Source organism: Leptinotarsa decemlineata, unplaced genomic scaffold (assembly GCF_025532065.1).
Source record: "Leptinotarsa decemlineata unplaced genomic scaffold, Ldec_3_MD MMD2_tig00002974_RagTag_RagTag, whole genome shotgun sequence".
In the NCBI taxonomy this organism is placed as follows: Eukaryota; Metazoa; Arthropoda; class Insecta; order Coleoptera; family Chrysomelidae; genus Leptinotarsa; species Leptinotarsa decemlineata.
Window position 1 is genome coordinate 7,235,836 of NW_027412578.1, and position 26,273 is coordinate 7,262,108.

A 26,273-nucleotide genomic window follows, 5' to 3' on the forward strand; every position below is an offset into this window, starting at 1 on the left:
AACAGCAAAGTTGAAATAATTCATACTCACCCAGATATTCTACTTTAGATAAGGAAAATTATCTTTATAAATCAACAATTGAGGCAAAATATAAATTACAGTCCAATACCACCTCCACAAGCCACACTTACAACAGTTGTTTTGTTATTTATTCATATATAGGAAGATAGGTTAGGTGCACAAAATGTCATATGTCACAGAATGTGTCGGAACTAGGAACATAAGTAAACAGAACAGCTCGCCTCTGAAATATGTCAACTTTGTTTGTCTCATTCAGGTAACACATTCATTGTCCTTTATTAGCTATAACCGATGTTGCCAAATGGTGAAATAGAAACGAATCCCTTTAAATGTTGAATGCATTATTTCATTCCTCTTTTTTGAGTATTCCAATAATTTTTTAAAGAAAAAGGTTAAAATGATAAAATGTTTAAAATGCGTTGGTTTAGATCTCTTTTATGAAAACTACTTGATTTTCGTCAGGAGGAACATTCTCCATTCCTGCTGTAAAAAATACTTTCCCTACTTATACCACGAATCACAATGAAATATATTCGACAGATAATTGAACAAGATACCTTACAGAAGTTAATCTTGCAGATGTGTGTTTCTCTTTTATAAAACAGCAGGTACTTTTTATAAATTTATTGACCGATTCCGTTCAGATGAAATGGTTCATTGAGAGAGCAGTTTCCATAAATATAAAACATGCTTTCGACATTACGAACTCAATTTTATTCATCACATTGAAACATGGTTATATCTACGCATGGCGGTTTATTTCAAAATTCAAATATGCGCATCCTAATGAGAGCATGTGGGGTCAAATTTTGTTTGTTGCTTCCAACGGAGTTTATCTGATATCTAGTGTATGAACGTATGAATAGTTGAAATTATATTTCCTTATATTCACTACATACTGCAGTATATGAATACGATACAAATGTTTTTTAGAATTAGTTTAGGTGTGTTTTGTACAGCGGTTATCGTGGGACTATTACTTGGTCAAAATGCAGACAATGTGAGTTTTCATTTAAATAGTCAGCATTGATTTTATGGTTAGAAATAATGTATCGATAATACTAATGTGAGTAAATGCCGTGAATTATTCTCTTATCAAGGAGTAAATAAGATATTGATGAATGGTATCGTAAGGTTAATAATAACTTATTCACTACAGATTTTGACATCAACTTCAAAAACGAAAAATTGAGAGGTTCATTACCAAGAAGCAGCTCCGTAAATGTATAAATCTTTTATTGATAAACTCTATTGATCATCATACAGAGAAGTGTCAAAGAAGGTGAAATGAAATGTGGTGATGATGTGGAGAATGGATATACTTGTGTTTTTCTATAGTTTGTATTTTACAAAAATAAGGCTGATGGGTTGCAATTTTCGAAACTTTGGAAGGATATAAAGTCGGGAAATGAGTACACCCGAAACTTTGTCTGGATACTTGGTCGCAAAAATTTCTCAGATCACTGTTAACGATCACTAGGCTCTCATACTACACAACTGCAACCCCGTTCTAGACATAAGTTTCACACCAGAGATGAACTGAACAACTCACTCCTCGTATCTAAAACCGTCTGTTTCATCCAACAGTACCATCTCATGCTCTTGCTTTCAGTCATACATCAATGATTTTCTAAGTGGTTTAGGCACTTCATACCTTCCAACTGAAACATGCACACACAGTCTACAGTCCACTAATTACCCAACAGACAGTATACAGGGTGTAACTAGATGAGTATAAAACATTTAAGGAGGTGATTCCTTATTGAAAAAAAGATAGGATCTTTCATATAAAGAAATTTCATTGGAGCATCCCTTGTTAAGATACAACCCCTTAAAAGGGGTACATAAAATTTGTATAAAATTTTTTCACAAGCACTAAAAAAGTTACAATATTTAAATTAACCTGACGTTTTGTACTACCAAAAAAACACTTAGCCAGAAATTCATTTGGTTTACCCCATGGTTGTAGGGGGTGGAAAACGCAACCCCTAAAATTTATGTCCAATGTGACTTTTTGTCTTATCATTTGTTCAGCATTTGAAAATTGATTTCCGATAGTCTGTTTCATTCTAAACAAAAAATGTCTCGTGGGTTTTTTGCCCAAAATAAACCAGTTCGCAGCAAAAAATTATTTAACGAACAACTACAGAGATACATCGTCATAAAAGCGAAAATACGAAACTAATCTATCTAGTAGGTCGCTATTAGCGATAGTGACAATTAAATTGGTATGACTCTGTCAGTTTGTGAATTTTCGAACTTGAATTAATACTAATTGTGTGTTGTTGTTCTGTTCTTAATTTGTTACTTTAATAATTCACTTGTTATTGAAATGGCATACACAAATGAGGAAATGGCTGATATGCTTTACGTTTACGGTCTGTCGCAGGGGAATGGGTTAGAAGCTTCTAGAAGATATGCTGGAATGTATCCTCAACGGCAGCATTCTTCACATATAATATTTGCTCGACTTCATCAACGGTTACAGGAATATGGTTCATTCGACAGAAGAACGCAGGATTGTGGTCGCCATCGAGAAGTACGAACACCACAGCTTGAGGAAGCAGTACTGAATTTTATTGAAGAACAACCTACTACCAATACTAGAAAGATTGCTTTCCTGCTAAATGTTGATCATATGACGGTATTTCTGATTTCAAAGGAACAACTCGTATACCCTCACCATCTGCAACGAGTACAGGTACTCTGTTACCGCGAGACTTTCCGAACCGTCTTGAATTTTGCAATTGGATGCTGGAAATGATTAGAAGAAATTGTGACTTTCTGAAGATGATACAATTCACAGACGAATGTAGTTTTTATCGGGACAAGATTATTAATTTTCATAATTACCACATATGGGCTAATGCAAACTAACCATGAACTAACGAAACTAACCATCAAGAACAGTTTTCTGGGGATGATTTAATTAGGCCTCATTTTATACCTCCTCGATTGAATGGTGAGGCATACGTTCAATTTTCGAAAGAAGTGCATCCAGTACAAGGAGGAAGTTCCTTTGGGCGTCAGAAGGAATATTTTTTTTATGCATGATGGGGTTCCCGCCCATATAGTCAAGTAGCACGTCAGCATTCAATTGAAACATATGCAAATCAGTGGATAGGTCGAGGAGAACCACAGAACTGGCCCGCTCGATCTCCGGATCTCAATTTCATTTTTCTAGTTGGGGCCATTTACAGCATTCGGTTTATCGTACTACTGTTCGCGATGTAGAGGACTTAAGAAACCGCATCATCGATGCGTGCAGGGTAATCAGAGAGACTCCTGTAGTATTTGAGCGAATACGTGCAGACATCTAGACGCATGGGTAATGTCTGAAGGTAGACATATTGAACATTTACTATGATTTATGCATGTTGTGTGTTTTTTTTATTAATAAATTAGTTTTGTTCATTACCCTTCAATCGTTTGATGCCGGTACTAACTACAAAATAACAATAAATCCAGTTCGTATTTATGACGATGTATCTCTGTAGTTGTTTGTAAAATAATTTTTTGCTGCGAACTGGTTCATTTTGGGCAAAAAACCCACGAGACATTTTTTGTTTAGAATGAAACAGGCTATCGGAAATGAAGTTTTGAATGGTAAACAAATAATAAAACAAAAAGTTACAAATGAATTTTAAGAGTTGCGTTTTCCACCCCTGACAACCATGGGGTAAACCAAATAAAATACTGGCTGAGTGTCTTTTTGGTAGTACAAAACGTCAGAATGATTTCAATATTTAACTTTTTCAGTGCTTGTGAAAAAATTGTTATACAAATTTTATGTACCCCCTTCAAGGGGCTGTTTTTTAACAAAGGATGGTCCAATGAAGTTTCTTTATATTGAAGATCCTATCTTTTTTTCGATGAGGAATCACCTCCTTAAATGTTTCACATTTATTCAGTTACACCTTGTATTGCTCTAATTACCAAAATTGATATGCGCTCACTGACATTTTTTATAATTTGGATATCCTGTTTTTATTGAAGGGGTTATATTTTTAGGCCTGATTAATTGAAGAAATGTGTGGGATTCCCACATATTTTTGTATTAAGATGGAGTTGAAGAAAGTCTGCTTCAATTCCATAACGAATGTTTGGAATGGAAAAGTGTGTAGATATGAAAGTATTTCCTTCGAGACATGTTTTCTTTTTTCGGGAAATTCAATATTTATATGAAAGTAGCGGTTTCAGGAGGTCTTTTTTATTCCAGTTTGCGTCTGAAAGTTACTTTTTTGCATGATCCACACATCGATGTATAGAGTAACATATTTGAAAATTGATTTATCTCTTTATTTCTTTGGAAGATTCCCACATTTTATTGGATATACTCTAATGGTAATTGCTCATTTTTTTATTTCATGAGTACATTTAATATTAGAGTAAGTCAAATTGGTGCAGTTTAGGCGCAATGAATACGAATTTTGGAGTCGATTGACTACTGTAGATAAAACTTGAATACAGTTCAAACAGTGGACCGCAGAAAAAAACCTGGAAAAAACACGTATTTTCAGCTGGGAATATGATGGCGACTGTTTTTGGGATAGTCATGGATTTATTTCAATTAATTATATCTTCAAAAAGGGAAAACCATTACAGGAGCATACTATGCATCATCAGAAAAAGAAAATCGTGTGCCACTAAGACAACGCACCGTCTCACACCTCAGCTGTTGTCATTGCGAAATTCCATGAATTACAGTTTGAACTTCTTAATAATCCGCCCTACTCACCCGATCTAGCCCCAAACAACTTCTTTGTGTTTCCTCATCTGAAAATTGTGCTCGGAGGACAGATATTTTCGTCAATTGAAGAGGCAATCACCTCCGTGGACAAATATTTTCCAGAGGAATCGCGTATCGAGAAAAATGTTGCAGTTCTGGTATGTGAGAAAGATGTTTGTGTAGAATTCATTCTACTTTTCAGTCCGTTATCATTTCTGGTATCACAAAACAAATATTTCTGTTTGACAAAGAGAATTACAATTTGAATTTTTTTTTGTAATTATATTTCACCTGATATCAGATTTTTATTTCGGCTAAGGAAAAGAGGTAAAGAAAAAATTTGTTATAGGATGATGAAGCCGCGTACATTATCACTCTTCCTCTTGGCAAGATCCAAGGACATGCATTGAAAAGCCACAAGGAAGCGTTGTACTATGCTTTCCAAGAAATTCCTTATGCATCTCCTCCAGTGGAAACTTTGAGATTCAAAGTAAGACAACAAATCTACATTGATATTTTTTTTTCTCATTTCGATACTTTATAGGACCCTGTACCACCAAGGCCCTGGACTGGGATTTTGAACACCACAAAAAATAAAAAAATTTGTATGCAACTATATAAAGATGATCCCAGAGAAACTGAAGACTGTTTATATCTCAACGTGTATACGCCCACGGTAGGTTTAAATTACAAGTTCACAAGTGGATGAGAATGAAAATGTTTATTGTATATCCCTCATATATATATATAGTGACTCAAAAGCTAACGGTTAGGTTAAATTAGGTTGGGTCCAAAGTGAGTGGGTCTATTCGACCCTCCACCGCAACCAGCAAGGGTTAATTGTGGCTCACATAGTTTGTATGGTGAGTGGTCTTTCAGGTCAGATGGAAACCTGATTCGACCAGACGACTCAGTCGTTTCCTGACTGCACCACCAAATCTTCTTTTAGATTCAGTTATTGGATCAGGAGTTCGGGAGTTGAAAAGCTCTCGCTCCTGAAGTAAATTCACAGGGAGTTCAGTTGGAGTCGTAAAATCGATATCCATCTCCTCTGTAGACTCGCTCCTGAACTAAATTCACAGGAAGGTCAGTTGGAGTCGATAACTCGACATCCATCTCCTCTGAAGACTCGCTCCTGAACTAAATTCACAGGAAGGTCAGTTGGAGTCGTAAAATCGACATCCATCTCCTCTGTATACTCGCTCCTGAACTAAATTCACAGGAAGGTCAGTTGGAGTCGTAAAATCGACATCCATCTCCTCTGTAGACTCGCTCCTGAACTAAATTCACAGGAAGGTCAGTTGGAGTCGATAACTCGACATCCATCTCCTCTGAAGACTCGCTCCTGAACTAAATTCACAGGAAGGTCAGTTGGAGTCGTAAAATCGACATTCATCTCCTCTGAAGACTCGCTTCTGAACTAAATTCACAGGGAGGTCAGTTGGAGTCGTGAAATCGACATCCATCCATTTTGTTTGCTAACCTGCTCATGGGTGGTTTGTTCCTCCACCTGACAGATTCTGCGTACGCCGCTCAAGAATTTGGTGCAAGGCGGTTTTATAAGGTACCCTGCTCTTGAGGAGATGACTCAGTCGTTTCCTGGCTGCACCACCAAACCTTTTTTAGATTCATTTATTGGATCAGGAGTTGGGGAGTTGAGAAGCTCTTGCTCCTGAAGTAAATTCACAGGGAGTTCAGTTGGAGTCGTTAACTAGACATCCATCTTCTCTGAAGACTCGCTTCTGAACTAAATTTACAGGGAGGTCAGTACAAGTCGTAAAATCGACATCCATCTCCTCTGTAGACTCGCTCCTGAACTAAATTCACAGGAAGGTCAGTTGGAGTCGTAAAATCGACATCCATCTCCTCTGTAGACTCGCTCCTGAACTAAATTCACAGGGAGGTCAGTTGAAGTTGATAACTCGACATCCATTTCATCTCAAGACTCGCTTCTGAACTAAATTCACAGGGAGGTCAGTTGGAGTCGTAAAATCGACATCCATCCATCTTGTTAGCTAACCTGCTAATGGGTGGTTTGTTCCTCCACCTGAGACAGATTCTGCGTACGACGCACGAAAATTTGTTGCAAGGCGGTTTTATAAGGTACCCGGCTCTTGAGGAGACGACTCAGTCGTTTCCTGGCTGCACCACCAAACCTTTTTTTAGATTCAGTTATCAGATCAGGAGTTCAGGAGTTGAAAAGCTCTCGCTCCTGAAGTGAATTCACAGAGAGTTCAGTTGGAATCGTTAACTCGACATCCATCTCCCCTGAGGACTCGCTTCTGAACTAAATTTACAGGGAGGTTAGTTGGAGTCGTAAAATTGACATCCATCTCCTCTGTAGACTCGCTCCTGAACTAAATTCACAAGAAGGTCAGTTGGAGTCGTAAAATCGACATCCATCTCCTCTGTAGACTCGCTCCTGAATTAAATTCACAGGAAGGTCAGTTGGAGTCGTAAAATTGACATCCATCTCCTCTGTAGACTCGCTCCTGAACTAAATTCACAGAAAGGTCAGTTGGAGTCGTAAAATCGACATCCATCTCCTCTGAAGACTCGCTTCTGAACTAAATTCACAGGGAGGTCAGTTGGAGTCGTGAAATCGACATCCATCCATCTTGTTTGCTAACCTGCTCATGGGTGGTTTGTTTCTCCACCTGACAGATTCTGCGTACGCCGCTCAAGAATTTGGTGCAAGGCGGTTTTATAAGGTACCCTGCTCTTGAGGAGATGACTCAGTCGTTTCCTGGCTGCACCACCAAACCTTTTTTTAGATTCATTTATTGGATCAGGAGTTGGGGAGTTGAGAAGCTCTTGCTCCTGAATTAAATTCACAGGGAGTTCAGTTGGAGTCGTTAACTAGACATCCATCTTCTCTGAAGACTCGTTTCTGAACAAAATTTACATGGAGGTCTGTTGGAGTCGTGAAAACGACATCCATCTCCTCTGTAGACTCGCTCCTGAACTAAATTCACAGGGAGGTCTGTTGGAGTCGTTAACTCGACATCCATCTCCTCTGAAGAGTCGCTTCTGAACTAAATTTACAGGGCGGTCAGTTGGAGTTTTGAAATCGACATCCATCTCTTCTGTAAACTCGCTCCTGAACTAAATTCACAGGGAGGTCAGTTGGAGTCTTAAACTCGACATCCATCTTCTCTATAGACTCGGCATCAGAAATAATTTTTAAGTTTACTCTGTCCATAGTAGTCCCGCAAGGGGACTACTATGGGAAAGAAGGTCAATTACGGCAGAGCCCCACAGGTGTGTGGTGTGGTGTGTGTGGTGTGTATCCTTGCCTCTCGGCAAGGATACACACCTTAGGATTAAGCCATCGTTGGGATGCCATTCAGTTAGGGAATAACATAATCTCAAGTGATTCTGTCATTCCCGTATCCAGCGGGGCTACGTGGAAGCAGGCATCTGATGGCCGATTTGCTCAACCCCCACATTCCAAGCCAATGTACTGGACAAAAACAGGATGCACAGTGGTTCAGGCAATTGAAGGACAAATTTCACAGTATGTCTCAATGTGTTGAAGCCATCAGTTTTAGCGAAAAAAATTATTTCTCATGAAAATTCATCCAAGATAAATTAACAAATTCTTTCAGTTATATGCAAGGTGTGTCAAAAATATGATGCTGTTCTGGAAAATAATTGTTATTGAAAAATGTTGATTAAACTTGAATAATCATTTTTGAATGTGCAATTGCAATAATCCACAATGAAAAATCAGGTCTTGTTATTATATTTGTCTGAGAAAATATGAGCATCCTAGGGTCGTCTCGAGATCACAAAGCTCAGTTTTGTTCCGACTCCCTATTGGAAAACAGTGTGGGTGAGTTGCAATCAAACAAGTGAGAAATTCCCAATTTTAAAACCCAATCATCATAAACATCAATTCTCATCTGAAATGTTTTTGTCGACGTTATTTTCAAGACTATTTATTTCATTCATTCACTGAACTTTATATGTTACGAAACGAAACATGACACCGGTATTTTCATAGAATCCAGACGAATGTGATTCTTCACAACTACTTCCTGTCTACGTGTTTGTACACGGAGGTTTCTTCTGTAAGGGAGATGGTTCATTTCAAAGTTTTGGACCACAATTCTTCATGGACTATGGAATTGTACTGGTGACATTGAATTACCGACTAGGGGCATTTGGTAAGTGATTTCAACTGATCTAATAGATTGTTCAAACTTCGAAACGTTATACAGATACATTATTTCAGCTGTTATGGTTGGTGATAACCATGTCTTCACAGATCCAGAAAGAACTTCGAGCAGTGTTATATACATGATGAACAACTCTCAAAATTTAGCTCACAGAGAATTAATTATTCTTCAAATTCTATAAATGTAACATTCACTTTCAATCTTTTCACGTGATTGAACTTGAGTAGGTTTGAAAGTGAAGAATATTTCATTTGCATGGAGTCCCGTCCAAAATCTTCAGTCCCCATTTTGTAATTTTTGATACTTTTATATTTTAACAATTGATACACGGATCCCGATTCTAGTTTTGAAACTTTCTGTAGTGATAGGGGAGCCCAAGCGGGGTTTCCGAGATTTAGTAAAGCGCGGCAGATTAATATACAGAGGGATACCTAGTACCCGGTTTAGTACCTCCACCAAATATGAGCCCCATATATAAGGCCGCCTGTGAGTGAGTTAATTACCGGATAAAAGTGTATATTCCAGTAATCTGATGAATTGAGAGTGACGTAAAGAAAGGGGAGGGCAGCAAAGTTGTAAAAACATAACTTCATTTCGACATTCTCGAGCGTAGCTTATTTTTTTTATTTTGAAGGAAATAATTCAAGAATAACGAAAAATATATAATCTGACGATTTCCGCAAGCCGAAAAAATTCGTCGATGAAGTTTAATGCGTGCAGCTGTGTGGTACCTATATTTCTCTCCACGAGTTTCTATTTCACTATTCTCTATTCACTTTTTCTCTATCTATTACTCTCTTACTCTGTACCCACTCTGAATTCAGTTGCCATGACACCATCACAGCTGATCACAGAGACTCGTTCGTGATGAAGCTGAAGATGATGATTAATCAATCAGACAATTGATGGATGTAGCCGTTACTACGTGGTAGGAAACCATAATGAAGAAAAGAGAAACTAAACTTTCTATGTTTTTTACCACTTTTATTTTTAACTGACGTTTCTGCAGTTTCGTCCTACAAGGACATTTTCAAACTTATACAATATATAAGTTTGAAAATGTCCTTATAGGATGAAACTGCAGTAACGTTAGTTACAAATAATAGTGATAAAAACATAGAAAGTTCCATTTCTCTTTTCTTCATCAATTAATCAATTGATTATGGAAAATTAAATTTTTTGAGCATTTTTTTGAAATTATTTTCTCATAAATACAAGTATTCTACTTAGAAAACATACACTCATTTATTTGCATGCTATTTCCTGAGCTTTTCAATCAATTAAGTTTGAGGAAATTAAAAAAAAAACCGTTTTTGTCAGATTAAGCGAATCCCTTTAGATAATCGTCAGATTATGAGACAGCACGTTTGAAACATGAAGTTGAACCATGTATATCTTAATCTGACGCGCTTGAGTATTTCAAGATGACGAATTTTTTCTGCACATTATAATAATGGCCGCGAGTTTGCGCCCGATCTAAATCGTCAGATTATTGAATGAGAGCTGTTTTTGATGCACTTAACACCCCCTTAGAAAATCTGACGCATCCATTACATTTTTTTCTTTTCACTTTCAACCCTTACGTACAACCTCCCACATCATGCAAACGATCAGATCAACATACCAACATTATTAAAAATAAGCAGGATATTGATGCTATCAATATCCGACGCACTCGAGTATGTCCATGCAACAGTATTTTTTTACATATTTAAAAATCTATAGTCGCTTCCCCCACCGATGAAAAGGTATATATCACATAACATTTTTTTCTTCTTATAATCTAAGCTTTGCAACCTAATATGTCTCAATAACGGTCGAGAAAATCCCCATTTTGCATCGTGGGCTCCCCTGCTATAAGTAGTTCAGTTAGAATAATGAAGTTGCATTACACATTACTTGTAAATTGGTTTCAACTTTGATATGTACGATGATATGGCTCAATATATTTTCCAATTTCTAATTCTCCCATTCCTAGCCACATTCGATATTTTATAAGAACAAATTTGTTTTGGTTTTCATACTGTTAATCTCTCGAGTGAATAATGATGATTTTCTGTTTTGATTCTCTCCGTATATTGACACAATCGAAACAATCACAGAAGAGTCATTCAAAAAAATTATTCTGAAAGTATGTATAAAATAAATAAATTCTCTATCATAACGAAGGAAAAGAATCCAAAAAATAAATTTATCACAATGTGACACTTTATATTTTTTCAGGTTTTCTCAGTACTGCAGATGAGGTTATATCAGGTAACTTTGGACTGAAAGACCAAAATTTAGCTTTGAAATGGGTGAAAGATAATATACATCTCTTTGGTGGAGATTCATCGAAGATTACATTAGGAGGACAGAGTGCGGCGGGAGGAGCAGTTGGTCATCACCTTCTGAGTAAACAGTCGAAAGGTATGTTTTAGAGGTACCAAGTTTAATTATGTCTAGTGAGCACGGTCATCCTCCCAAAAGTCATAGTTTCAGATGAAACAGGAGGAAAATAGTGTATTCCAAGCTTTTTCTATCTATTTCATGAGATCTATCGACTAGGAAAGGCAATATTATCTAGTGAAATAACCGAAATAATCATGTCTTGAGAGTGAGTTATTGAAGTATTAACGGAATACTGTTTGAAGATATATTTCTGTAATATATCAATATCAATATATAGTGATATCAATATTTGATATCGATATTAATCTTCTGCTTCCATTCTCTTTTCCAGAAGAAATCGGGAATGATCACAATGCTCATGAACCTTCAGTGAATGAGAGTCGGGATAGTTTCCAGAACAATTCACTAACTTTCTTATAAGTCAGTGGGATATGCTTGAAGTGTGGCAGTAAACTAAAACTGGCAGTAAATAAAAATCTAAAGGAATGAACTTCAATTATTTGAGCCAGTCTCGAATATACCTACACAGTAGGTTGGCTGGACTGATGCCTCTCGAATATAATCCAACGCACTTCGTGGTATTAGCCAGCGGAGTAGTTGTTTTCTGATAGGCGTCAGTCCATTCAACCTTCTATGTAGGTATATTCGAGACTGGCTTGAACGTTTAAAGTTCATTTCTTTAGATTTGTTTACTGCCAGTCTTCAAGCATAGCCCACTGACTAATAAGAAAGTTTTTCTTCCTTATTCAGAGGAATCGGGCACATTTCGGATATGCAGTAGGTTAATACCCCGCCCACTAGATGGAGTGAAGTTTTGTTGTTCGCTACAACTTAGGAAGAGGAATGAAATACTCTAAAAGAATTCCGATTGTCAATTCTGTTTGAAATTTGTTTTCCGTTAATCAGCTGTCGCCCCCATACAAACCACAACTCTCAGAAGTTGAGAAACTTGTGCGAGCTAAGGACTAACGGGGTCTTACCTTTTAACGTGTGATTCCCAACACGGAATTATGGAATATCATTGACTTTGGGTCGATGATGGCCACTATCTTGCATTGATGAGTGGCTGATGAGCCCGAAAACGGTCTGCAAAGTGTGCCCGTTCCAATATTGAAGGTCGACTCTTTCAGTTGTATTGCCAATTGCATATGCAGGACATTTTATTTTACTCGAATACGAAAATATCAATTCAAAATGTTTTATATTAAGAATTAACGGGAAATTATATCTGATTTAATTTTCAGGACTCTTCAGAGGACTGATTATGCAAAGTGGTTCGCCTCTTTGTGGAAAGATGTTCCAGAAAAGTCCACGATATTTTGCTTACAAACTGGGATCTCTGCTGAACAGTGACTTTGGCTCCAATAATTCATCCAGAGAACTCTTGGAATTGCTTCAAAATGTTTCTGCAGAAGATATCAAAGGAAACAGTGACATGGAGGTAAACCTACATGAAAGTCAAGTATAGAACTTTGATTCAAAGGTTAACAAAAATGAGCTGATATTGATTTCCCGATTTACAAAGTTTGTCAGAAATGTTTTTTCAATTGAATTCACCACCAGGATAGACAAAAAATTTAATTTCTTCAATACCCCATAAACTGGGAAAAACGTTTTGAATTTTCTCTTATGGTTTTCCTGAGTATGCATTTTTACTATCTGTAACTTTGAAAACCCTACAAACTGGCAGACGTAGAGAAAACCTATCATGTCAATACATTGAAAGTGGAAATGGGGTGTTTAATAATTTCTGCAGAATCAGATTATCAGCAATAGTTGAGAAGTTGATTGAATTGATAATTATCAAATTTCAGATACTTTCAGAAATATCAGAGAGAATTAAATTTTCTGATATCGATTGATCACTTCGATTGACTAGTTTACTTAAAAGTGAGTGCATCACAAACAGATACCCGTAACTTTCATTATTTTTTTTTCCTCCCCCCCTTTTGCATCAAACCTGCGTTTATTTTGCCACAGAATTTTCTAAGCAATCGATTGACATTTCAAATTGATATTTTAGATTCAATTATGAATGTTAGGAGTATATTGTATATTTTTTCATTAAGTGTAGCTAAAAGGACTGCTATATTGGTTGGAAACAAAACACTTATATTGGTTCTCCTAGTTCTCTCGTTGACTATGGGTTGATTTGTGTTTTATGTTTCGGCTCCCGTTTTGGTGAGCAAAGAGGGTCAAGTGAATGTCATTTCGAAGGTTGTTTGACTCCCTTTCCAATAGTAGTGATTTTTCTAAAGGTTGTGAGTTTTTACGGTTTTCAGATGATGAGCCACAATGTTGAATATTTTTTTAGCTAGAAACTCCGCAGAACGTTGTTCGATATATTTACCACGAGTTGGTACATTCATATGATTACTTTTTGTTCTAGTATCTATAGGTTTTAGTTTAATTTCATTGGATGTGGGTCAGTAATCACATCCACATTATGTAGATGTTTTTCAGCCCCACCTGTTTAGACTACAATTCCATATGATTTTTGGGACTCTCCTAGTGCATGATACAATGTCCATTGGGTTTATCTCTATAATTTATTGTAGAGCTATCAGTCTTAACAACACTGATATTTGCATTTCAATTTCTTTCTGTTTCCTAATTCTGATAGAACATTTTAGTGTCTCTCTGATGATGTACCCAACCGTCAAAAATATTTATATTGTCCTTTACAGATCCCATTCGAAATGAGAAACTCTGTTGGAAATGAGGACAATAGAATATGGGCACCTGTAGAAGATGGCCAATTCGTTCAAGGATCCATGCATGAAAATCTGAAGCTGGGACGCTTCAACCTGGTTCCTATTCTGATGGGAATAACTTCTGAAGAGCAACTTCGCTTCAGTAAGTATCCACAATAGTTAGGATATTGAATTAATTGATCTTCGTGAATGCAAGATTCATCAGTGATACAGATAAATAAGAAAATATTTGATAGTCAGTCAAAGAAAATGCGATGACAACCGGCCTTGTGTCCTATAAAATCAGAAAGGCAAATGCAAGGCAACTCAACCAGAACCCAAAACAAAGTATCCGTAATTCTACCAAAGTTTCATCAAAGGTGCTAAGCCGAACCAAAAATGCATTGCTGGAATAAACGTCTATGGAAGACGTTTACAGAAAAAGTGAAGGTGATGATAATTTTCCCACGAAAGCTTTCATTTTTCAGTGCAGCTTTGCAAGGCATCTTGATGAAACCACGAAGGCTTCGTTTCAAGGATCTGGTTTCATATTGCCATTCGATGAGAAAGTGAGGTGATTATGATCACAAATAACACCCAAATCAGCCAGTCACACGGTGCAGAATACTTGAAACTGTTGAATGAACTGAAGGCAGATCCAATACTAGAAATGCCCGTGGATAACACAGTTCCGCAGTACAACTTACAAAAAAATTTCAAAATCAACATATCAAGTAGAGAAGACTGGCAAAATGGCCCACCGATAAAAGTGAAAGAAACTTGGTATTCAAATGGCTCAAAGACCCAAGAAGGAGTGAGAGCTGGTATATACGGAGGCAGAGCAAAAACTAGAATCGCACTCAGCCAAGGACATAATGCAACTATGTTCCAGGCAGGACACTGTATAGGGAAAATAAAAAGGCAGAATGCCACAAATGAAACCATTGCCAGTTTCTTCGACAGCCAGGTGGCAATTAAAGCGCTCAGCACATTTCAAGTCTTCTTAAAACTGATGGGAAGCTGTCTGAGAGCACTCGAGGAGCCTTGACATGAGGGAAACATGGGCAATGAGGAGGCCGATTTTCTAGCATCTAAGGCTATGATTGGCCCAGAAACCTCCATCGGGGTAGCGAAAGCATGTATAAAGACATCCATAAACTCATGGATGCGAGTCGAATCGATAGACGGGTGGAATAAGCTCCCAGAAATGAGACAGGCGAAAGAGTTTATATACAGGCTGATTCACGGTGGATGGCACATTAGACGTTTCTGGTGAACCAGAAAACGGATCACTTTGAAAATTTAATGGAGGGCATATTCGGACATTCTCTAGCCAACTAAAATATTTTCGACAATGCGGTATTGCCGCTTCTATTAGAAAGCAGTAGCAACTTTGATTTTTCAAATGGAACACTCTGTATATAATATTATTTTTGGAATTTCCAACAATTGCCCGACAACTTTTCTTGATATTTCCCTATACCTATCTGTTACCGTTTTCGAAATAAAAATTAATTTCAATTTTTTTCTTCGAAAATCATGACTTCTAAAAATGCCGATATCTTTTAGTTAAGAAGTACTATGATATCGAAATTTGGTTTGGAGTTAGGTGATACTTGGACACTTCCCACACGTCAGCCTAATCTCCGTTACTTCAATACAGGGTGGTAAAAAAATACAGTTTTTTCGTTTGCTTGAAAAAGTTGCTGAAATTTGATTATTTTTAATGGAACACCCTGTATATTATTGAAAATTCGAAAAGCTGCTGAAATTTGCTTTCTTTCTATGTATATCATGCCTACACCTAACTAGTCAAGTTTCGGACTTATGAACATTTATTTGTGAAAATGTCCCTTCAGAATGGTATTTCCATTCGGTATTTGGTAAGCAGGCCATGATTACTATTTGACAGTAGCGTTGTGACATTCTCCTAATAATATCGACATTTTCGTCACTTCAGAAGTTGCAAATACCTTCAAAACGATGGAACAAAACTATTCAAACGAAGTTCTTATGAATTTGTTTATTATTTTTGGACAGTGTGACAAAATTATCAGCAGAACATGTAGAATGTTCAATGAAATGTATCCGAATCTACCGCCAATGAACCTCAAGAAATTTATACGAATTCAGAACAATTTCAATTTGTTTGGATAAACTTTAAAAAAGCACCAAGAAACTTGAAATTGGAAATATTGATATGAATAATTATAAAAAAGTAAAACAATCATGTGGAATATTTCGAAATATGTTCGAATCGCTGGCCGTTCACTTCCAAGCACTTTAAAATGCTGGTGTTGACTGCTTTCGTGGTGGCAGATCTGATTTCGTTGGGATCCAAATCTTCGAATGTTTGGGCAATCCTTTCTAACAATTCATCTCTCGAACGCACGGGTATTTTGTAAACTTTTTCTTTGAACATTCCCCACAAATAAGAATCTGATGGATTAAGATCGGGTGATCTTGCTGGCCAATTCCATGGTCCCAAGCGCCTCATCCACCGATCGTCAAATAGTCTATCCAGTTCTGCGCTCACTTCTCTTGTGCAATGTGCAGGAGCTCCGTCTAGTTGGTACCAACAGTTTCGATAATCTTCGAGTGGCAGATTATCCACGAAACTGTCTACAGTATTCTCCAAAATATCACGTACCTCAATTTGTTGTCCATCAACATGCAGAAGACATTAAAAGTAAATTTTTCTTGAAATCCGGCTTCTTTTGTGACGTGAGGATTTTCACTGGAGCAATAATGACGATTTTTTCTATTGAAAATCCCTTCTCTCGAAAATTTCGATTCATCAGTCCAAATAATTTTATTTAAAAAAAGTGGATCTTCTTGAATGCGTGTCAACAACATTTCACAAAATTCTACTCTCTGTTGAGGATCTTGAGGCTTCATTGCTTGAATTTTGGTGAATTTATAATCATGCATTTTATGTCTTCGCAAGATTCTTTGAACCGATGAATATTTTATACCCAAATCTTCTTCAGCACTTCTCATCGATGACTCGGGAAATGCGTGAAAATATGCTAAGACATTAATCTGGTTGTCTTCGAAAGTTACGGGTCGAGGCAAGTTTCTTGGTGCTTTTAAAGTTGATCCAAATGCATTGAAATTGTTCTGAATTCGTATAAATTTCTTGAGGTTCATTGGCGGTAGATTCGGTTCTGGTTCACCAGAAACGTCTAATGTGCCATACACCGTGAATCAGCCTGTATAAACCATCGTCCTGCTGAACTACAACTGTAAGGTTGTATGGGTAGTGGTGGGTCTACTATCGGCGCATAGACGGCACAGGAAATATATGAGCAACATGGGTCTGACAGAAGAAACCCAATGCAGGTTCTGTCAAGAAGAGAAAGAAACCGCACAGCATGTGCTCTGTGAGTGAGAAGCGATAGCAAGGCTGAGACACGCAAGATGCGGCGAAGAAAAATCAGAGGCTGCTAGCTATATGAAGGGGTCAGTGTCAAGGCTATTGAGTCTCGTCAAAGAGATCAATTCAGACAATGAGCTGTATCAACCGAGGAGCATCACAATAGATCGCAGTGAATCAGGCCATGAGCTAGCTCCCCGATAACCTGATCCAATCTAATGATGATAAATATATGAAATTTGAAATGGATTCATTCTCCAGAAGCAAAAATTATATGAATTATAATATGTTACAACCGTGCTACATTTTTGAATCGAGTTTTTCTGGAACAAATGATATGTAGAACATCCTAATTTCAGCAAAATTTTCATTTTTGAATATTATTGGAGTTTTATCCCAACACAAAACCATCATTTTCAACACCTCGACTCGTTTTGAATCATCAAGTGAATTTCAAAAGAAATTTTTGTTTGACGGTGGTTGACAATGTTTCGTGGTGTATTTCATCAGTTCGGACTTCCATTGTCTAATATAAATTGACTTGAAATTCCTACGGTCATCTCCCAGTGAAAACCAATAAAGCGGAGAGAGAGAAGAAGGGATAGGTGAAAGCACTCGGATCTCGGGGGAATAAGTCCAGTTATCACCCGAAGACGATTGTGGGTACTAACAATCGAAACGTCGTGACATAACTTGGTTTGAAATTTTTTAATTTTCATTTTTAATTTTTTGTTAATAATAATTTTTAATTTTCAGCTTTTATTAATATTTAAATTTTTATTTTTTTGATGTTTTTTTGTTTTAAGTCATTTCCTTGTAATTTCAGTTTCTTTGTTCGAATAAAATTGTTATTTTCGGTTAATCTTTTTAATGTTTTTTCAGGAATTCCAAATCAATTTATATTATATTAGACAATGGTCCGAACCGATGAAATTCAAAAAGAATATTGAACTTTCAATCTTCCTCTTGAAAATCATCGCTTGGTGATCGAGAAACGTGTCTAGGTATTGAAAATAATGGTTTGGTGTTAAGATGAAATTCCAGTAATATATATTACTACACCAAAGCTTCCAAACAGTTCATCACAATTTTCAATTTTTGTGTAAAATTTTATATTCACTAAATAAACTTACTTCAACATCCGAATTTTGAAAGAATATTGTAAATTATTTAAAGCTAGTGGGAAATCTTTGAGATGGAATTTATAATAGCTTCATATTCAGAAGTATTGAAACAATATCTTGTCCATAATTTAGTCTTTAAAATAAACATACCGAGCTATTGAATTAGTTTTATTTGAGAAATGACTATTTGATATTACAACGATAAAAATAAAAACAACAATAAAAAGCAATTTCAGCTGCAGGAAAATCCGGAAAAACCTGCAGCACCACATCATCTGAAGATCTTGATCTATCAAAATTGAAAAATTGTCGACTGCTCAGTAGATATATTGGGTCATATGAAAATAGTTGAATTTGAATTTGTGAGCCATTTTATTCTGATATTACAGATTTGAATAAACTCAAGTCCAAGGCAAAATATTTTGACAGCAACACCTCCTTCTTGATCAATGGAAATCTCAATATGAAGGCAGAAAACAAGCAGCCAGCCGGAGAAATGTTGAAGAAATTGTATACAAATAGTTCATTTGGAGAAGAATTTGGATCTTTTGTCAGGGTAGGTTTCAATTTTCATTTCACTCTGATACTGAGCAAATATTATTTGTAATTTGTTGAACGGTAGCTGGTTAGGCTGACGTGAGTGATATACTGTACCTACAATATCAACCGTTATATGAAATGGTGATTCGAGCTCTGTGGCCAAACAATAAATATTTCCTGCGTATTATTCAACCCGTGACATGATTCATACGATTAAAGGAAACATTTCGATAATCATTGGCTCACACAAGCTAGGACTTTTGAGGGTTGTCGCTCGAAGGAGGCCACGTCTGCTTAATGGTGAAACAAGATATCAGATTACAATATATCCCTACATTTTCAGCTACAGGGATATTTAAGAGAATTCAACTTCCAGTCTTGATGATAACGTTCGTTTCTATTACTGAAAATGTCATTTTTTCATTACATCTTCTTCTTCTTCTTCAAATATGAATCAAATGTCATAACATTCTTGTACCATACCATCAAGTTGAAAAAATGAAAGAAAATAATAATTTTTCTCTCTTCTTTCTGGTCTCTTTCTCTCTTTCGAAAATGAAAAGTAATGTAACTTACAAATCTTTCACCTTTTAAATAGAGATATACGTTCAAATCACTGTATAGTATAAAACAGAGTCGCTTCTCGCTGTCTGCCCCTATGTATGCATAGACCTTTAAACTACGCAACGGATTTTGAAGCGGTTTTTAAATAGATGAAGTGATTCAAGAGAAAGATTTATAAGTATATTACACGCAAAATATACTAGGGAAGACTTATAATTCCATAGGTCTCTAGTGTGATGTAAATAAACATATTTTTTGCGCGCGCGCTGGCTAAACCCTACGCGATGGTATATGTTTATCTCTTACGGATAATCTACAATGACCAATTTTCATTCTCCACTTTTTTAAGAATCGATTTTGAGCAATACAGCATTAATCTTTATTCGATTAGTAGGGCTAAGTGGGGTAAATGTGAACTCGGGGTAATTGGAAACAACTCTGTGTATTATAAAGTATTCAAAATTGTTCACTTTCGCGCGCTAACGCTTGTCGACACACTCCAGCCGGTAATGTAGCCGCATGTCTTCGTTCCGTACAGTTGTTTTTATGTCTGCATTGACGAAAAGTTTTCGATGGTGTTAAAACATTTATAATTCGTTTTGGACACTAGTACCGGTAGTTAGTGTTCAAAGTGCTTCGAGGTGAGTATTCAAGTGAATATTGCTTGCGATGGTAGTGATTTGATGTGAAGAAGTATATTTCATGGAACTAACCTCCAAATTATCATTGTGAATTGAGCAAATGAGTGTTTACAATTACCCCTTTGAAATATGCACAAGGGGTAAATGTGAACGCCAATTTGGGGTAAATGTAAACAACACTTCACCACTACAAAAGCGCATTTATTTAATTCCAGACAAACAGAAGGATGCCTAGAAAATATATAAAGAAGAAGACGACGGAGAGGTACTCTAAAGACGATCTCCTGAGGGCAGTCAGTGACGTGAAAAATAAAAATTCAACTTATCGTCAGGCCTCACAAGAATATAATATTCCCGTAGCAGTTATATTCCATAGAATAAAGGGCCGAAATGTACCTGAAACCAAAATGGGAGCAGGACGGTCTACTGCCTTAAGTACCGAAGTAGAGGAGCAAATAGTGGAATGTTTGAAAGCTCGAGCACGGATGGGTTATCCATGTAACAAAGAAGAGTTACGAGACCTCATTGGAACATTTGTCCAACAAAGACATTTGAAAACACCTTTCAAGGATGGCCGGCCTAGCTTAGACTGGTATTATAGCTTCATGAATAGAAATAAAACTTTGTCATTCAAAAAGCAAGAAAGGATCAGAGAAAACCAGAAGTAATCTATAATTTCTATAGAAAATTAAAAGAGGTGGTTATTAAAGAAAGAATTGATGATGCTGCATTTTTTTTCAATGCTGATGAAAGCGGTTTTGGAAATGATCCCTCCAGGATAAAGGCCATTAGGGAACGAGGAAAGACCTTGTCAAGAGTTTCTGGTGGGTCTGGAAGGGAGTCAACAAGTGTCTTAGCTTGTGTAGCGTCTGATGGTTCATTTTTTCCGCCCTTTATCGTTTTCAAAGGCGGTGCAGTGCAAGCTAGATGGACCTCACCCAAGGCCTATCCAGGAACTGTTTATTCTGTGTCCACCAATGGATGGATGGAAGAAGCCCAGTTCTTCAACTGGTTTGAAACTGTATTTGTCAAATGGGTGAAAAATTTGAGAGATGTCAAAAATCTACCAGACCAGAATGCGTTACTTTTGTACGATGGACACAAAAGTCACATTAGTTTGAGAATCATTAAATGTGCACTCGAAAATAAAATCATACTATTCAAGTTTCCAAGCCATTTGACAGACAGGCTTCAGCCGTTAGATAAATGTGTTTTCGGTCCGGTGAAAACCTGCTGGGAGAAAAAACTCATTGCCCATGGAAAGAAACACATGGGGCTTGGAGCAGGGCGATTGAAGAAAAATGAATTCACCGAACTTCTGGGGGAAGTCTGGAAAGAGTCTTTCACTGAAAAAAATATTATTAGCGGATTTGTTACCACTGGAATATTTCCAGTCAACGCTGAAAAGTTTCCAGAGGATGAATTCAATCCTACTGATCTGATGAGATTCAAAGAACAGCAGCGAAAAGCTGATAAACAAAATGGTCAAATTCTACAGTGTGAAATCACTGATGTCGAACCAGAATCGAATGACAGTGAAGAAATTCCAGAAGAAGCGGAAGTGAAACAACTTCAATCAATTCCGTTTACACCTGCTGATTCAAATACTAATCGTATCACTGTAGCTTCAGATATCATTGGTATGTTTTCATCAGCAATCGTTAAAACTTTGAACGTTGACTCTAGCAAAACTTCTGCTGAGCCGAAGAAGGTCATTCCAAGATTGAAACAGGACAAGTATGGAGAGGTATTAACGACTGAAAAAGTTTTAGAGCGATTGAAAGAAGCAGAACGCAAGAAAGAAGAAAAAGCCACACGAAAATGTAGACCCCGCATGAAAAAGAATACCAATGAAAAGCTCAAGAGAAAGCGCAAGGAAGATAGTGAAAGCGAGGAAGAGAACGAAGTGATTCCTTATGATGAAGACTCTGAAGGAGACCTCAATGAAGATGAAGGGGCAGAAGAAGTTGTAGTTAAAACCTATCCAGAGGTAGAATATAGACTGCCTGAGTGGCACTTGATTCAGCCAGGAATTTACTTATTAGTTAAATTCCTCGGAGGATCCAGGAGTAGCATATCCTATAAATATGTCTGTCGTGTGCGTGATGTAGATGAAGAAACTGGAGACATTGAAATTGTTGGATTCAGACGCAATGACAGAATTGGAGCTGAATATATTGAGAAAGAAACTGACATCTCTTCAATTGAATTTGAAATGATCGAAGCCTTGTTACCTGATCCAGAAATTTCAATTAAAGAAAGGAAAACAATTCATATATTTCCTGGATCAGTGAGTGTTTTTGAAAAATAACATTTGTTTTGACTCAATTTTCTCATTAAAATGATTTTGTAAGCATTAAATTCGTTTATACTAAACTGACCTTCAATATTTTGGTAAACTGTACGTTATACCGGGGTTCAGACGTAGGTACCAAATATCATAGGGGTAATTGTGAACAGGCAAGTAAAGTATATTATGTGAAGTCAAAATGCTTATTCTCATTGCTGTTCATATTTCCCCCTACTAGATTCACCAATAAACTGATAGGACTCCGAATAACGTGTTTTCATTTACCCCTATATTAGGTAGAGTCTATTTTTTTGATGGGGTAATTGTAAACAGCTGTTGAAACTCAGAAAAACACTCACATGAAGTTGAAATTTGGGAAAAATGTTCGAAACAGATGGAACGGTATGGGTACTATTACAGTTATCAATAATTTTTTGTTCAACTCGACATATTTTATGTTCAATTATGAAATGCAAAAATCTTTTACATTTACTTCACTTAGCCCTACCTTAAATAAACTGTGCATTTATTATAGATCGATATGGCCCTTTACAGCATGTGATTTGAATAAACATTTTTGATGACGTTACAGATTCAAAATGCAGAGACATAGCGGCTGCGGCGTTCATATGTATATTATGTATCAGCATTGCACCCGTGCGGAGCTGCGGCGAGTCGCCAGTACAGTACATTCTTGGGTCCCAATTAGATATTGAAATAATTTCAAACAAGAATGAGAACAGACCATCTACTCGTATAGCAAGGTGGTAATAATTTCTCAAACACAAGAACACCTGCTACCAGAGATATAAGTCGTGGCGCATTGACGTAAATCTGATATCATCACTATGATCGAAAATAGATGTTGTAACTAAGTCATGACTGAAAATATTGATATAAATCATTTTTTACAGTACATTAGTGATGCCAAATATACCACTCCTGTTGCACGACATGCGGATCTGCAGTCCAAATATACAGACGTATTTTTTTATCAGTTCTCATATCATGGCAAGCTGAACTTCAATACCGCTTCAGTTCCTGGTAAGTGGATTCGTCATATGGTTCGAGCTTTTGAGGGAAATCCTGATGAAAAAGGAGAAATGAAACTTTCCATATTTTTTTACCACTTTCAGTTGTAACTAAAGTTACTGCGGTTTTGTCCTAAATGGATATTTTGAAACTAATTAGTCTGAAAATTGGAATGAAACTGCAGTAACGTTAGTTACAAATACAAGTGCGTTTAAAAAACATAGAAAGTTTCATTTCCCATTTTTCATCATAATTTCTCACGATAGCTCAATTTTCTTTGAAACTATCCATATAGGACACTTCACTGAAACCAATTTGTTTGAAAATGCCTATATAGAACAAAAATGCAATAGAATTGGTTACAAATTGAAGTCGAAAAATAAAAATACTTTTAAAAACTGAAAAACACCTTCTCAAAGAATATCGAACAGAAAAATTGAAAATATTTTGTTCAAATAACCTTGAAACAATAACGAACGAAGAATACTAGTATTATTGTGGAACAAACGACGAGTGCTTGATATACAAAAAATATGGCATAAAGCGCCCACGCTTTCTTCACAATAATACTTGTATTTTTCGTTCGTTATTGTTTTAAGCTCATTTTAAAAAAAATATTTTTAACTTTTTAGTTCGATGTTCTTCAAAAGCGTGTTTTTTTAGTTTTCTAAACTATATTTATTTTTGATTTTTCAGTTTCGTATGCTATGAAAGCGTGTTTTTCAGTCTTTTTAAACTATATTTATTCCATCTAAACTTTGGGATCAATCGGCCGCATATTGTTTAGAAAAATGACCATGGATATTTTTCGATTTCGGAAAGCGAGTCTGAAAATTATCTACCAAGCCCAAGGCAGCAGGCGCGCAAAGGAGGGTTACAAATAAGGTAACAGGCGCTAGTGGTAATTAAAATACATTTGTCAAATGAAGAAATACATGTGAAGTGAGTTCGAATTATATCAAGGAGGTTACGTACATCATCATCTGCCCGCGAATAGATCAAGCAATATATATCAAGGAGGTTAGGTACAGCGCCATCTGCCCGCGAATAGATCAAACAATAATATCTACTACTCTGTCAAATACAGATCACGAGCTTGAGAGTTACAAACAATAAAACAAACATACATACATACATACATAAGCGTGCTAATAAAAAACATAGAAAGTTTCATATTTCGTGTTTCATGATGATCCTCTACCACAATCCCTTACATCAATCAATTTATGGAAATTATGATTTTGAGCGATATACCGGGATGTTATTCGATACAAATAAAAAAAAAGAAGTTTTAACAACCACTACTTATACATTTCTAGGCGCTGAACGAGTAGGACATGCAGAGGATAATTATTACCTATTCAAAGTAGGATTTCACTCCAAGATCGACAAAGTTCCCGAGTCAGACTTACTAACACAATCAAGAATGTTGAGATTATGGACAAACTTCATGAAATATCTGTGAGTACACAAATGTTCGTCAAAAGAAATGAATATGCTGATAACATTGAAATTGATCACACTTCAACTTTGGTTTGAATGCATATTATTGGAGATTTTCCCAACACCAAATCGTTATTCTCAACACCTCGACACGTGTTTCGATCACCAAGTGATCATCTTCAAGAGGAAGAATTATCTTTCTCTTGAAGATTATCACTTGTTAAAGGTGTTAAAAATAACTATTTGGTGTTGGGAAAAAACTCCAGTAATATTCATCACTACAACAAAGGTTCCAAACAGTACATCACAAGTTCTATTTGAATGTTAACCTTTTTTTCAGAAATCCAACTCCATTTGAAGATCCCCTCCTGGCTCACGTTGTATGGCCCAAAGTGAAACCAGACGAGTTTTTATATTTGGATATAGGCAATTCGTTATCAATCAAAACCAATCCAAAGGAATATCACAACTGGAAAAAAATTTTCAACGAATTTGCTGAAGATATTCAAACAACATATTGATAACAGAAATGAAACGAGTAACACCCAGTCAAAACACCCGGTCTCTGTAATAATGTCACCAGGAAATCAGACAACATGCCTCAGTAGAATATGAAGTCAGTGAAGGGAAAAAGGAAAAAATATTTTCAAAATTATTTCTTGTGAGCCTTTATCATATGTTGACTCACATATACAAGTCGCTGTTTATTGCAATGAATTCTTTTCTTTCGTATCCAGTCGTCATATTATCGAATATCTTTATAGAATGATAACAAACCTTCTCTCTTCACTCATATAAAATTTAATAAAGAAAGTTTCAAATCTTTGTATCCTTTGTATATCGTTGAAAGCAGCAATTCCTTAACAACTCAAGTTGTTCGGAAAGTTTAGTGTATTTTGATCAAGGAGTTGGTCTGAATATAAATAGCATGGCCATGAAGCAATATTTCATGTGGTTCACAAGATGAAGTTTGTGTTTGATTGAAAATTGGAAATGATTTTCAATGTTTGTTGAATTTATCCATGGAGGAAATTAAACAGAAAATAGAAAAACTTTGTGAAGTAACATACATGAATAGCTCAATCAAAAACGACATTTTAGTTTGAATGATTATTATACAAGGAATATTGTATTTATATTAAAGTAGAAAAACATATTACGATTGAAGTCAAGTATTCAAGTCTTGGAATAATTGAATTATCAATGAAACTGAAGAGCTCTATTATCTCTAAGAATCTGACATGACAT

General features: G+C 36.3%; 3 protein-coding genes across 5 annotated transcripts in view; 2 read left to right on the forward strand and 1 right to left on the reverse strand.

Moving 5' to 3' along the window:
• The window catches only part of LOC111502416 (defective proboscis extension response 7), a 724,909-nt gene that overhangs the window by 13,596 nt on the left and 685,040 nt on the right, over positions 1 to 26,273 (reverse strand). The window lies entirely within an intron of this gene.
• Positions 850 to 25,852, forward strand: LOC111502417 (juvenile hormone esterase). Its single transcript, XM_023156493.2, has 11 exons — positions 850 to 1,021; positions 5,100 to 5,240; positions 5,295 to 5,426; positions 8,757 to 8,919; positions 11,155 to 11,340; positions 12,567 to 12,763; positions 14,010 to 14,178; positions 18,905 to 19,071; positions 23,465 to 23,594; positions 24,902 to 25,043; positions 25,366 to 25,852. Exons 1-11 carry the CDS (start codon positions 929 to 931, stop codon positions 25,544 to 25,546), a joined length of 1,701 nt encoding a protein of 566 aa, XP_023012261.2. The 5' UTR covers positions 850 to 928; the 3' UTR covers positions 25,547 to 25,852.
• On the forward strand, positions 19,503 to 23,456 carry LOC141483092 (uncharacterized). Its single transcript, XM_074177363.1, has 2 exons — positions 19,503 to 20,260; positions 20,476 to 23,456. The coding sequence occupies exon 2, from the start codon at positions 21,246 to 21,248 to the stop codon at positions 22,569 to 22,571; it is 1,326 nt and encodes a 441-aa protein (XP_074033464.1). The 5' UTR covers positions 19,503 to 20,260; positions 20,476 to 21,245; the 3' UTR covers positions 22,572 to 23,456.